This window comes from Pseudophryne corroboree, chromosome 11 (genome assembly GCF_028390025.1).
Source record: "Pseudophryne corroboree isolate aPseCor3 chromosome 11, aPseCor3.hap2, whole genome shotgun sequence".
Taxonomy (NCBI): Eukaryota; Metazoa; Chordata; class Amphibia; order Anura; family Myobatrachidae; genus Pseudophryne; species Pseudophryne corroboree.
The window spans coordinates 143,723,307-143,737,846 of NC_086454.1; the positions used below are offsets into that span (position 1 = coordinate 143,723,307).

The 14,540-nt window shown below is 48.0% G+C and overlaps 1 protein-coding gene across 3 annotated transcripts in view; it reads left to right on the top strand.

Annotated features, from left to right (window-relative positions):
• RTN3 (reticulon 3) overlaps nucleotides 1-12,865 on the top strand; it is a 129,932-nt gene extending 117,067 nt beyond the window's left edge. For all 3 annotated transcript variants that reach the window (XM_063944898.1, XM_063944896.1, XM_063944897.1), the window contains exon 9: nucleotides 11,264-12,865. In XM_063944898.1, the coding sequence (XP_063800968.1) occupies nucleotides 11,264-11,309 (46 nt within the window). In that variant the 3' untranslated portion in view covers nucleotides 11,310-12,865. The remainder of the gene's footprint in view (nucleotides 1-11,263) is intronic.
• Nucleotides 12,866-14,540: the final 1,675 nt, after the last annotated feature.

Genomic DNA, 14,540 nt, shown 5'->3' on the forward strand with positions numbered 1-14,540 from the left:
GGAGGGTTGTCTTAAAGCGATTTACACCCTCACGGGTGCTGCACAAAGGCCCACTATTGCAGCTACATGGGCTGCAGAGGCTATTGAAGCATGGGCCTTGGAGTTAGAAGCTGAAATCTCTTCTGACCATGCTAGACAATGTTTATCATATATTGTCACAGCTTCTCGCTATATTAAAGAGGCGGCTTCTGATGCCGGTATCCTAGCAGCCAAGGCCTCTACTACGTCAGTCCTGGCTCGCCGGATATTGTGGCTGAGATCCTGGTCTGTGGATCTGGACTCTAGAAAAACCCTGGAGGTACTCCCTTTCAAGGGAGATATTCTGTTTGGGGAGGACTTAAATAAGATAGTGGCTGACTTGGCTACTGCCAAGACTACCTGTCTGCCAAGTACCGCTCCTTCTGTGTCGAAGGCTAAAGGTACTTCCTTTCGTCCTTCAGGTAAAGCAAACGGTCAGGCGTACAACAAGCAGACCCGCACTTCCAAACCTGGTAAACCAAAGCCAAAAAGAGCCTGGGTGGCCCGTCAGCCGGCTTCCAAGGCCGATAAGCCTGCCGCATGACCGGGCGGGCCTCCCCCTGGGGGATCCCAGGGTGGGGGGCCGGCTTCTAGGGTATACCCAGGAATGGTTGAAGACCACTTCAGATGCCTGGGTACGGGAAGTCGTCACTCGAGGTTACACCATAGCCTTCAAAAACCGACCCCCTCATCGATTTTGCCAGACAGACGTGCCGTTGGACCAGACAAAGGCAAACACTTCGCATTCGGTGGTACAGAACCTCCTGGATACAGGAGTCGTAGTACAGGTGCCTCTTGCGCAGAGGGGCCGGGGGTACTATTCTCCGCTGTTTCTAGTCCCGAAACCGAATGGGTCCTCCCGGCCCATTCTCAACCTCAAGGCATTGCACAGGTTTGTGAAGGTTTTCAAGTTCCGTATGGAAACCCTTCGCTCTATAGTTCTGGCCTTGGAACCTGGGGACTACATGGTCTCCCTGGACATACAGGATGCTTACCTGCATATTCCTATAGCAGCGTCACATCAGCAATACCTGAGGTTTGCTATTGGCAACCTCCATTACCAGTTTCGGGCGTTACCTTTTGGTTTAACAACGGCTCCGCGAGTCTTCACAAAAGTTATGACGGTGATGACTGTGGTACTCCGCCGTCAAGGGGTCAGGATACTGCCGTATCTGGACGACTTGTTAATCCTGGCAAATTCCCCAGAACTTCTACGTCATCTTGATATGACGGTCCGGTTTCTACAAGCCCACGGGTGGTTCATCAACTGGAAGAAATCCTCCCTGATCCCTGCTCAGAGCATGGTGCATCTGGGAGCGCTATTGGACACTCACAACCAGAGGTTGTTCTTGTGTCAGGAGAAAGTCCTGAATCTTCAGGACAGGATTCGTTGCTTACTTTCTCGTCCGCAAGTGTCTATACATTCGGCGATGCAGGTGCTGGGCCTCATGGTATCAGCATTCGACATGGTGGAGTCTGCTCAATTCCATTCTCGCCCCCTCCAGAGGCTGATTCTAGCCAAGTGGGACGGCCTGCCTCACCGGATCAGGTCTCAAATGATCTCATTGACTCCGGAGGTCCGTCTGTCGCTGCTCTGGTGGCTCCGGGACCAACAATTGTGCAGGGGCCGTCCCTTCTGGATATCCAACTGGGTCCTGTTGACGACAGATGCCATTCTAAGAGGTTGTGGCGCGGTGCTGGAGCAACACTCCCTTCAGGGTCGGTGGACCAAGGAGGAGTCCCTCCTCTCAATCAACATTTTGGAATTGCGGGCGGTCTTCAATGCATTGAAGCTAGCCCAGCATTTAATTCAGAACCGTCCTGTTCAAGTGCAGTCTGACAACACCACCACAGTGGCTTACATAAATCATCAAGGCGGCACTCGAAGCCGTCTGGCAATGAAGGAAGTCTCACGGATTCTACATTGTGCGGAACGCCATCTACCGGCCATATCGGCAATCTTCATTCCTGGAGTCCTGAATTGGGAAGTGGACTTTCTCAGTCGTCAGTACGTACATGCCGGCGAGTGGGGCCTCCATCCAGAAGTGTTTCAACTCCTAGTGGAAAAGTGGGGTCTTCCAGACGTAGATCTGATGGCGTCTCGACACAATCACAAGGTTCCGGTCTTCGGAGCAAGGACAAGGGATCCTCAAGCAGCATTCGTGGATGCGCTGGCGGTGCCGTGGAGGTTTCGGCTGCCGTACGTGTTCCCTCCGGTGTCACTCCTGCCCAGGGTAATTCGGAAGTTCAAGCAAGAAAAAGGAATTCTGCTTCTCATTGCTCCAGCGTGGCCCAGACGGCACTGGTTCTCAGACCTGCAAGGCTTATCGTCAGAGCGTCCAATTCTACTTCCACGACGCCCAGACCTCCTCGTTCAGGACCCCTGTGTCTACCAGGACCTAGCCCGGCTGTCTTTGACGGCGTGGCTCTTGAAGCTTCCGTCTTAAGGGCTAAAGGGTTTTCTGAGGCGGTCATTCAAACTATGTTGCGGGCCCGGACTTTTCTTCAGCAGGGCCTGGACTTAGGCCTGCGTCTGGCCTCCTTCAAGGTTCAAATATCTGCCTTGTCGGTGTGGTTTCAGAGAAAAATTGCGACCTTACCTGATGTGCATACCTTTACTCAGGGTGTGTTGCGTATCCAACCTCCCTATATCCCGCCTGTGGCTCCTTGGGACTTGTCGTTGGTTTTGGAGGCGTTACAAGAGTCTACGTTTGAACCTCTTGGTTCAGCTGATCTTAAGTGTCTTTCCCTTAAGGTGGTGTTTCTGCTGGCTATTGCTTCAGCTAGAAGAGTGTCAGATTTGGGTGCCTTGTCCTGTAGTTCCCCATATCTGATATTTCACCGTGACCGGGCGGTTCTTAGGACTCGTCCCGGATATTTACTTAAGGTGGTTTCCTCGTTCCACCTTAACCAGGAGATTGTGGTTCCGGCATTTGTTTCTCCTGATCTGTCTCCCAGAGGGAAGTCTTTGGATGTGGTATGGGCTCTCCGTATCTATGTGAAGAGAACTGCTTTCATTAGGAAATCTGATTCTCTCTTTGTACTGTTTGGATTTCACAAACGGGGCTGGCCTGCTCACGAGCAGACTTTGGTCAGATGGATTAGAATGGTGATTGCACATGCTTATGTGAGGGCTGGTCTGTCGGCTACTGCTCACATTACGGCCCATTCTACTCGGTCTGTTGGACCTTCTTGGGCGGCCCGCCGTGGTGCGACCCTTTTACAATTGTGCAAGGCGGCTATGTGGTCCTCAGTGAACACGTTCATAAGGTTCTATGCCTTCGATACTGCCGCTTCCCAGGATGCTTCCTTTGGACGCCGGGTTCTTGTGCCCGCTACAGTGCGTCCCCTCCCATAAGGAACTGCTTTAGGACATCCCCAATGTCTATCCTTGTGGAGCCCAGTGTACCCCGCAGCAGAAAACGAGATTTATGGTAAGAACTTACCTTTGTTAAAACTCTTTCTGCGAGGTACACTGGGCTCCACAAGGCGCCCACCCTGACGCACTTAGCTTCTTTGGGTTGGTATGGCATTAGCCGCTGACACTTCTCCTCCTGTCGTGAGAGTGTGGTGTATGTGGCTACTAACCGTTGTCGTCTCTTTTCCTGCTACTGCATTGGGCTGGTTAACTAAAAACTGAGCTCCTGTGCAGGGAGGCGGGGTTATAGAGGAGGTGGCGCTGTGCATTCTGGGAACAGTTAAAGCTTTGAGCCTGTTGGTACCTCGGATCAAGATCCTACTCTACACCCCAATGTCTATCCTTGTGGAGTCCTGTGTACCTCGCAGAAAGAGATTTAACAAAGGTAAGTTCTTACCATAAATCTCGTTTTTCTGACGTCCTAGTGGATGCTGGGAACTCCGTAAGGACCATGGGGAATAGCGGGCTCCGAAGGAGGCTGGGCACTCTAGAAAGATTTATGACTACCTGGTGTGCACTGGCTCCTCCCACTATGACCCTCCTCCAAGCCTCAGTTAGATCTTGTGCCCGGCCGAGGTTGGATGCACACTAGGGGCTCTCCTGAGCCCTTAGAAAGAAAGTATAGATTTAGGTTTTTTATTTTCAGTGAGACCTGCTGGCAACAGGCTCACTGCAGCGAGGGACTAAGGGGAGAAGAAGCGAGCTCGCCTGCTTGCAGCCGGATTGGGCTTCTTAGGCTACTGGACACCATTAGCTCCAGAGAGATCGACCGCAGGCCCAGTCCTTGGTGTTCGGTCCCGGAGCCGCGCCGCCGTACCCCTTACAGAGCCAGAAGCAAGAAGAGGTCTGGAAAAACGGCTGCAGAAGACATCAGTCTTCACCAAGGTAGCGCACAGCACTGCAGCTGTGCGCCATTGCTCCTCATACACACTTCACACTCCGGTCACTGAGGGTGCAGGGCGCTTGGGGAGGGCGCCCTGAGCAGCAATAAAAACACCTTGGCTGGCAAAAATACCACAATATATAGCCCCAGAGGCTATATATGTGGTAAATACCCCTGCCAGAATCCAGAAAAAAGCGGGAGAATAGGCCGCGGGAAAGGGGCGGAGCTATCTCCCTCAGACACACTGGCGCCATTTTCTCTTCACAGTGCAACTGGAAGAAAGCTCCCCAGGCTCTCCCCTGTAGTTTTCAGGCTCAAAGGGTAAAAAAGAGAGGGGGGGCACTAAATTTAGGCGCAATATTGTATATACAAGCAGCTATGGGGGAAAATTCACTCAGTTATAGTGTTAATCCCCTCATTATATAGAGCTCTGGTGTGTGCTGGCATACTCTCTCTCTGTCTCCCCAAAGGGCTTTGTGGGTCCTGTCCTCAGTCAGAGCATTCCCTGTGTGTGTGCGGTGTGTCGGTACAGCTGTGTCGACGTGTTTGAGGAGGAGGCTTATATAGGGACGGAGCAGATGCCGATAAATGTGATGTCGCCCCCTGTGGGGCCGACACCAGAGTGGATGGTTAGGTAAAAGGTATTAACCGACAGTGTCAACTCCTTACATAAAAGGGTGGATGACGTAACAGCTGTGGGACAGCCGGCTTCTCAGCCCGTGCCTGCCCAGGCGTCTCAAAGGCCATCAGGGGCTCAAAAACGCCCGCTCATTCAGATGGCAGACACAGATGTCGACACGGAGTCTGACTCCAGTGTCGACAAGGTTGAGACATATACACAATCCACTAGGAACATCCGTGACTTGATCCCGGCAATAAAAATAATGTGTTACACATTTCTGACATTAACCTCTAAAAATGGGGTTTTTATGTTTGGGGAGAAAAAGCAGGCAGTGTTTTGTTCCCCCATCAGATGAATGAATGAAGTGTGTGAAAAGCGTGGGTTCCCCCTGATAAGAAACTGGTAATTTCTAAAAAGTTACTGATGGCGTACCTTTTCCCGCCAGAGGATAAGTTACGCTGGGAGATATCCCCTAGGGTGGATAAGGCGCTCACACGGTTGTCAAAATAGGTGGCACTGCCGTTTTAGGAACGGCCACTTTGAAGGTACCTGTTGATAAAAAGCAGGAGGCTATCCTGAAGTCTGTATTTACACACTCGGGTACTAGACTGAAACCTGCAGAGCGTGCTGCTGCAGCGTGGTCGGTGACCCTGTCAAACATACTAGTTTGCTAACATGAGAACATATTAAAGACGTCGTCTTATATATGAGGGATGCACAGAGGGATATTTTGCCGGCTGGCATCCAAAATGAATGTAATGTCCATTCTGTCAGGAGGGTATTAGAGACCTGTCACTGGACAGGTGATGCTGACCTTAAAAGGCGCATAGAGATTCTGCCTTATAAGGGTGAGGAATTATTTGGGGATGGTCTCTGGGACCTCGTATCCGCAGCAACAGCTGGGAAGAAATATTTTTACCTCAGTTTTCCTCACAGACTAAGAAAGCACTGTATTATCAGGTACAGTCCTTTCGGCTTCAGAAAAGCAAGCGGGTCAAAGGCGCTTCCTTTCTGTACAAAGACAAGGGAAGAGGGAAAAAGCTGCACCAGTCAGCCTGTTCCCAGAATCATAATTCTTCTCTCGCTTCCTCTGAGTCCACAGCATGACGCGGGGGCTCCACAGGTGTAGCCAGGTACGGTGGGGGGCCGTCTCAAAAGTTTCAGCGATCAGTGGGCTCGCTCACAGGTGGATCCCTGTTTCATTCAAGTAGTATTTCAGGGGTACAAGCTGGAATTCGAGATGTCTTCCCCCCGCCGTTTCCTCAAATATGCCTTGCCGACAACTCCCTCAGGCAGGGAGGCTGTGCTAGAGGCAATTAATAAGCTGTATTCCCAGCAGGTAATACTTAAGGTGCCCCTACTTCAACAAGGACGGGGTTACTATTCCACACGGTTGGGGTACCGAAACCGCATGGTTCGGTGTGACCCTTCTTTATATTTAAAATCCTTGAACATATGCATAAAAAAATTCAAGTTCAAGATGGAATCGCTCAGGGCGGTTATTGCAAGCCTGGACGAGGGGGATTACATGGTATCCCGGGACATCAAGGATGCTTACCTGCATGTCCATATTTACTATCCTCGTCAGGAGTACCTCAGATTTGTGGTACAGGATTACCATTACCAAGTCCAGACTCTGCCGTTTGGACTGTACATGGCACCGAGGGTGTTACCAAGGTAATGGCCGGAATGATGATACTCCTTCGAAAAAGGGGAGTTTTAATTATCCCGTACTTGGACAATCTCCTTATAAGGGCGAGGTCCAAGGAGCAGTTGCTAGTCGGGGTAGCACTATTTTGGAAAGTGCTACAACAGCACGGTTGGATTCTAAACAGTCCAGAGTCACAGCTGGTTCCTACGACACGTCTACTGTTCCTGGGGATGGTTCTGGACACAGACCAGAAATAAGTGTTTCTCCCGGTGGAGAAAGCCAAGGAGCTGTCATCTCTAGGCAGAGACCTCCTGAAGCCAAAACAGTTATCGGTGCATCATTGCACGCGAGTCCTGGGAAAAATGTTAGCTTCCTACGAAGCAATCCCATTCGGCAGGTTCCATGCAAGAACTTTTCAGGGGGACCTGTTGGACAAGTGGTCCGGATCGCATCTTCAGATGCATTAGGCTGATAACCCTGTCTCCAAGGACCAGGGTATCTCTACTGTAGTGGCTGCAGAGTGCCCATCTTCAAGAGGGCCGCAGGTTCGACATACAGGACTAGGTCCTAGTGACCATGGATGCCAGCCTTTGAGGCTGGGGGGCAGTCACACAGGGAAGAAACTTCCAGGGACTTTGGTCAAGTCAGGTGACTTCCCTACATAAATATTCCTGAACAGAGGGCCATTTACAATGCCCTGAGTCAGGCAAGGCCTCTGCTTCAAAACCAGCCGGTCCTGATCCAATCAGGCAACATCACGGCAGTCGCCCATGTAAACCAACAGGGCGGCACAGGAAGCAGGATGGCGATGGCAGAAGCCACAAGGATTCTCCGATGGGCGGAAAATCATGTGTTAGCACTGTCAGCAGTGTTCATTCCCGGAGTGGACAACTGGGAAGCAGATCTTCTCAGCAGACACGACTTCCACCCGAGAGTGTGGGGACTTCATCCAGAAGTCTTCCAAAGAATTGTACACCATTGGGAAAGGCCACAGGTGGACATGAAGGCGTCCCGCCTCAACAAAAAGCTATAAAAGATATTGCGCCAGGTCAAGGGACCTTCAGGCGATAGCTGTGGACGCTCTGGTAACACCGTGGGTGTACCAGTTGTTTTATGTGTTCCCCCCTCTGCCTCTCATACCAAAGGTACTGAGAATAATAAGAAGGCGAGGAGTAAGAACGATACTCGTGGTTCCGGATTGGCCAAGAAGAGCCTGGTACCCAGAACTTCAAGAAAATGTATCAGAGGACCCATGGCCTCTGCCGCTCAGACAGGACCTGCTGCAGCAGGGGCCCTGTCTGTTCCAAGACTTACCTCGGCTACGTTTTGATGGCATGGCGGTTGAACGCCGGATCCTAAAGGAAAAGGGCATTCCGGAGGAAGTCATTCCTACGCTGATTCAAGCCAGGAAAGATGTAACTGCAAAACATTATCACCGCATATGGCGGAAATATGTTGCTTGGTGTGAGGCCAAAAAAGGCCCCAACAGAGGAATTTCAACTAGGTCGATTTCTGCATTTCCTACAAGCAGGAGTGTCTATGGGCCTAAAATTAGGCTCCATTAAGATACAGATCTCGGCTCTGTCGATTTTCTTCCAGAAAGCATTAGCTTCAGTACCTGAAGTTCAGACATTGTAAAAGGAGTGCTGCATATTCAGCCCCCGGTTGTGCCTCCAGTGGCACCTTGGGATCTCAACGTGGTGTTGAGTTTCTTAAAATCACATTGGTTTGAACCACTAAAAACCGTGGATCTAAAATATCTCACGTTGAAAGTGGTCATGTTATTGGCCTTGGTTTCGGCCAGGCGTGTATCAGAATTGGCGGCTTTGTCATATAAAAGTCCTTATCTGATTTTCCATATGGATAGGGCAGAATTGAGGACTCGTCCCCAGTTTCTCCCTAAGGTGGTATCAGCTTTTCACTTGAACCAACCTATTGTGGTGCCTGCGGCTACTAGGGCCTTGGAGGATTCCAAGTTACTGGACGTAGTCAGGGCCTTGAAAAATTATGTTTCCAGGACGGCTAGAGTCAGAAAAATTTACTCTCTATTTATCCTGTATGCACCCAACAGGCTGGGTGCTCCTGCTTCTAAGCAGACTATCGCTCGCTGGATCTGTGACACGATTCAGCAGGCGCATTCTGCGGCTGGACTGCCGCATCTTAAATCAGTGAAAGCCCATTCCACAGGGAAGGTGGGCTCATCTTGGGCGGCTGCCCGAGGGGTCTCGGCTTTACAACTTTGCCAAGCTGTTACTTGGTCAGGGGCAAACACGTTTGCAAAATTCTACAAAATTGATACCCTGGCTGAGGAGGACCTGGAGTTCTCTCATTCGGTGCTGCAGAGTCACCCGCACTCTCCCGCCCGTTTGGGAGCTTTGGTATAATCCCCATGGTCCTTACGGAGTTCCCAGCATCCACTAGGACGTCAGAGAAAATAAGATTTTACTCACCGGTAAATCTATTTCTCGTAGTCCGTAGTGGATGCTGGGCGCCCATCCCAAGTGCGGATTGTCTGCAATACTTGTATATAGTTATTGCCTAACTAAAGGGTTATTGTTGAGCCATCTGTTGAGAGGCTCAGTTATATTCATACTGTTAACTGGGTATAGTATCACGAGTTATACGGTGTGGCTGGTATGAGTCTTACCCGGGTTTCAAAATCCTTCCTTATTGTGTCAGCTCGTCCGGGCACAGTGTCCTAACTGAGGCTTGGAGGAGGGTCATAGTGGGAGGAGCCAGTGCCCACCAGGTAGTCATAAATCTTTCTAGAGTGTCCAGCCTCCTTCGGAGCCCGCTATTCCCCATGGTCCTTACGGAGTTCCCAGCATCCACTACGGACTACGAGAAATAGATTTACCGGTGAGTAAAATCTTATTTTTTCAAGTCTTCAATGTTAAGCCAGTTGTAGTTTCTCCACTTCTGTATCTCTGCCGGGCTTTAGAGATCTTCATTGGAGAACATAGTTTCTCTTCACTGTCATGAAGCGAAGTCCCAACTAATTGCAGATTCCGGACTCCCAGCTCTCCTCCTCCTTTACCCTGTGCGTCCTGAATGGAACATTGATGGAAGGAAATATTGGAAATATCTGAGACCATTGATCTGTGTGGGGAAATTCAGTTCAGTGTGAATAACCCTCTTTAACGCTTTACTTCTTGAAGGAAAATAATAAGCATGTTCCTACCTATCACTGACAACCACTCAATACACTATAAATCCATGTATATCAGTCCATACTTTGTATGTGAAATACACATTCCTGGCATCCAGGTCATAAAAAAAGAATGGAGAGACTGTCGGTAGGAATCACAATTATGTGTAACTCACAGGTGTAACACTTATACAGTATACTACTGTCTTGGCAACTGTCATTTGTTCTGTCACATTGCTTATTATATTAATGGTTACATCACTATAGTGACAATTGCTTGTAAAGGGGAAATGTAAAAATGTACCATTGCCTGCTAAGCATGTGCCCTAATACATTCCCCTGAGATTCAGGTAATTAGCAAAGATTGATACTCTATTGCTCTGTTACAGGGAAATTCCAAACTCTCATTCTGCATAGATGACTCACAGGAAATCTGTGGGGAAACGTCATTTAGTGCCGTGTTCTCTAAAATGACTTAAGGATTACTTGAAAAAGGGATCAATATCTGCTTCAGAGACTGTGTGTGTGTGTGTGTGTGTGTGTGTGTGTGTGTGTGTGTGTGTGTGTGTGTGTGTGCGCGCGCCCGCATGTATATTTAGGTACTAGGGATAGTATTAGGCATGCTAATCTACAGGGTGGTTTAGCTGTAATTATGGACAGTGTTGATCTTTCTCCTAATTTATTTAGATGCCAGGGTTACTTGTACAATGCATGAACTCTAACACTCCTTTAAAATGAGCTGATATTCTGGGAATTTACTGAACCAGTGAATTGAGATATTCCATTTACTGTAGGAGGTAGAGAGAATAGATTGGTTTAGTTATTGTCTCCTGTGTTGGAGTGACAGCTACGGTCATCCGGGAAATGGCAGGATTAGAGCCTGGGTAGGTTTGGAAGTGGAAGGGCAGGTATTTTGAGATGCATACATTAACCACCTAATGCTGGCCATACATAAGTACGACACGCACTAGGTGCGAGTCGTACTACAATCCCCCTCGCCAGCTGCCATGCATGCAATAGATTGTACGGTGCTTTTGCACTTTACAGTCTGTCGTACCTCCACAATTGCTGGGGGCCGGGATTGGCTGATCATACGTGCAGCACATATGATCAGCTGATGTGACCCGCGTGACTGCTTATCGCATCGTATTTGCACCTATTAACATGCAGGATGTGCATGCAATGGGTCGAATAATAGGTCGATATTGTGTATTCATCATACAAGATATCGACCTAGTGTATGGCCAACATAACTGATATGGTTGCATGAGATGCCATAACAGGTGGGGGGGATGATGTTTGACAACCACCCTAGGTGTGTTTATTTACTTTTTATTGTATTTTTGTTGCTTCAGTAGTGGTAAACACATTTTAAGTAGATGTTTATAACCTAATTAATTTAGAGCATTTTTATTTTTTGATAAGATTTTGTTTAAACTAACTAAAACCTAAAGTAAACGTTTAGTTTCCTTTTTAATATTAGGTAATGTGCTAAGAATCTGTCTCTCTTTCCGCCCTTGCAGGATTCAGGCCAAGCTGCCAGCGGCATTGAAGAAGAAATCAGAGTGAAGAATCAGGAGGGTGGGTGGGCTGTGGGAGGGTGTCAAAATATACACTGGCTACGTATCTCATTACTACTCTGTAAATTGTCTGCCTTTATGTAGCTCACAGGAACTGTTTGTATGCATGTACTTCATGTATACACACATGTATGCGGCTCCTCTCTGGTACAAAGAGGGTGTCTGTGTCAGCATTGGCATGGATTTTAAGAGTTTCTATTTGTCGAAATACTGGAGAGTTGGGTAGGGATCCAGCAACCCATTATTCTCGTTCCTGCACCTTGCACAGTCACCTCTCTTCTGTCACTCACTGGTACTCATCTGCCCCCTAAGGGTACTGTAGGAACAGCAAGCTGTATTAGGCCACTTCAGAGTCTTTTCTCCTTTCTCATGCTCCCCACATTCATATTTCCTCTACAATTTCCTCATGTGTTAATATTGGTCCTTCCTACCTATGTCACACTGGTTTCCCTTCACCCACGCACACTCCCTTCTTTTTTTCTATTTGCTACCTTCAAAGTAATTAATCCGATTTCCAATCTCTCTGCGCTCTCTCTTCACCTCATGTCTTCATACATACGCTCAGTTTAATCACTGGTCTGTACCACATATTGCCACATGAATTAATATATTGGCGTTTCTTACACCACAAAACCTTTGTTTTTATGTAATGCACAATTTAATTTATATATTTCTCTGTCTATATGAAGTGAAAATTAATCAAAGAAATGTTTTGCGTTGCATAATATAAAGCGTCTGCAAGAGTTGCTTATGTTTTTGGGAAGCAGTTGTCTCCCTATTCCTCTCCCTGCCCTTGTCATATAATACGGTCCCCACACCCGACTGTAGGAGAGATGCCAATTTCCCCAAAGCTTTTTTTTTTTTTTTTTGTCCCTCAGGGAAGCAAATACGGAATGTGTTACTGCATAGGTAAGTTCATTAAATGCAGGTCCACATACTACAATAACACACAAACATGTAAAACAAACAAAAGCCCATAGCAAATATTTCCATGGCCTAAGGCGGACAAGCTACGATTGACTTGTGGGCTTCATTGGCACTCTTCGTGTTACAATGTTGGAAAACATTTTTTTAAAATCTGCTTTTTTCAGTCTCTTCATCAATTGGGGACAGGGCTAGAAAAGTCACTAATTCTCCATGTGCTTCGGCACTTTCTCAGCCCCTGTACACCAACCTGTGCTGTGGTGTTGGATTGCTAACCATGTAAATGGCTGTTGTGTTGGGGGTGTACTTTGAATTAGACGATGCATTAGTCCTGTAACAGGGTGGGTCGTTTTATTAATGTGATTTGTGTTGCACTGAGCTATCTAACTATTCACTGTGTATCAATGTTGTTTAAGAGATAAATGCTTTATTGTTATTTTAAGACTGGAGGGTCACAAGCTAATGAAGTATTCACTAATAAGTCTGTAGCTTATTAGAACATAAAGAATGTTTTTATTTTTGGGGTGTCAGAAACAAAAACTTTTTTTTAAGTTTCTGTGGAACAAAATTCTATATATATTGCAAATACATGTGGTATTATTAAAAGGAGTAGGACACATACTTTTGGTTTGTCTTTTCTTATTTATCTCTGGGAATTATGCACACTAGTACGTACGTACATGCAGCAGAAGGAGACCTACCTCCTACATGTGACACAAATTAAGCAGTTTGAAGCTTTTCAATGGTATCGCTTCTCTCCAATTACAGGAATGTAAAATTACAATTGAAATCACAATATACACTGTCAAGTCACATTATTATCACAACCAGCTAATAGCCATAGTAACTGCCGTGTGCAGCACGGACAGCAGATAGACGGGCCGGGAGTGACTCAGTAAGGTTCTGGTAGGTTGGCTCAGGTACATTTTGACGGTGAGTTGGCCCTCATGCACCTTCGTAACCGACGTTCACCTCTCACATCCATGGCAAGTGGTGCTCCGCGGTTTCCACATCAGTTATTCGCAATGGTGCCATTTGTACTGTCACGATACGACTTCACCACAGCAGCACGCGAACAGTTCAGAAACTGCACTGTTTCAGAAATACTCCCACCCTTGGCCCGAAAGCCAATGATCATCTCTTTTTGCAACTCAAATCGCCCCTTTTACCCATGACAGCAAGGAGTATATGTGTGCAGATGGCCTAGCGCACACCTTATATACCCACCAAGCCAGGGCACGACACATGACGTACAGATGGAGCCACACTCATCTGAGGCGGCTCCATCGCAAATGTACACTCCTGGCGTAACTAGGCGATTAGTCTGCCATTCTGAGCGTATGTCCGGGCGCGCGCACCTGGACGGAGACGCTCTCCATTTAAGTGAATGGGGCATGTCTACGTCGCGGGCGTGCGCAGACGGCCGGCTGGAGATGCTCTTGGCGGTGTGCCTAGTCACAGACGGAGCCACGACTAGCGTGGCTCCTTCTGTACTTCATGGGCTACAAGCTGCCGACATCAAATGTAGGAGGTGGTCATAATTATGTGACTCGACCGTGTAATTCCTAGATTACATTGTTTACTTAGTGTTTTGAAAAGACTACTTAATTATTAATAATCCTAAGCAGCGGGATCAAATTGAAGAAAGAAAACCACTGATAAGTGATGCTCTTATAGAACTACAACTAATATGATGCTTACCCACCAATAGCAGATGAAGTACAGAAGTTGCCGACTCCTGTGTTGTCCTGGCACCAACGTGATTTCTGCTGTGGGGTACACTGGGCTCCACAAGGAAAGACAATGGGGTGTAGAGTAGGCTCTTGATCCGAGGCACCAACAGGCTCAAAAGCTTTGACTGTTCCCAATATGCATAGCACAGCCTCCTCTATAACCTCGCCTCCCTGCACAGGAGCTCAGTTTTGTAGTTGGTGCTGCAGATAGCAGGCACATAACAGAGGGGCTGCTCCAGGCAGCCCTAAGAAGAGCTTTTTTTGAAGAAAAAGTGAAGACTACAAGGGCAACAGCATTGTGTAAATGTCAGGAGACATTCACTGTTGCAGCTCCAGCTGTCCCCAGCGGCGCTGTACACTCCCGTGCCCTGGTTGCCGGGTAACTACAGCAGGAGGCTCTGTTTTTCTTTTTCATCCACAAGGGGTCACTGGAGTACTCTTGGGATATGGACGGGCTTCCGTAGGAACAGCACTGAATATTTAAATTTAGAACACTCCACCCCTCCATATCCCCGAGTACCTCTCAGTGTTTTTTCTGTGCTCGAAGTAGTAACAGCTATGTG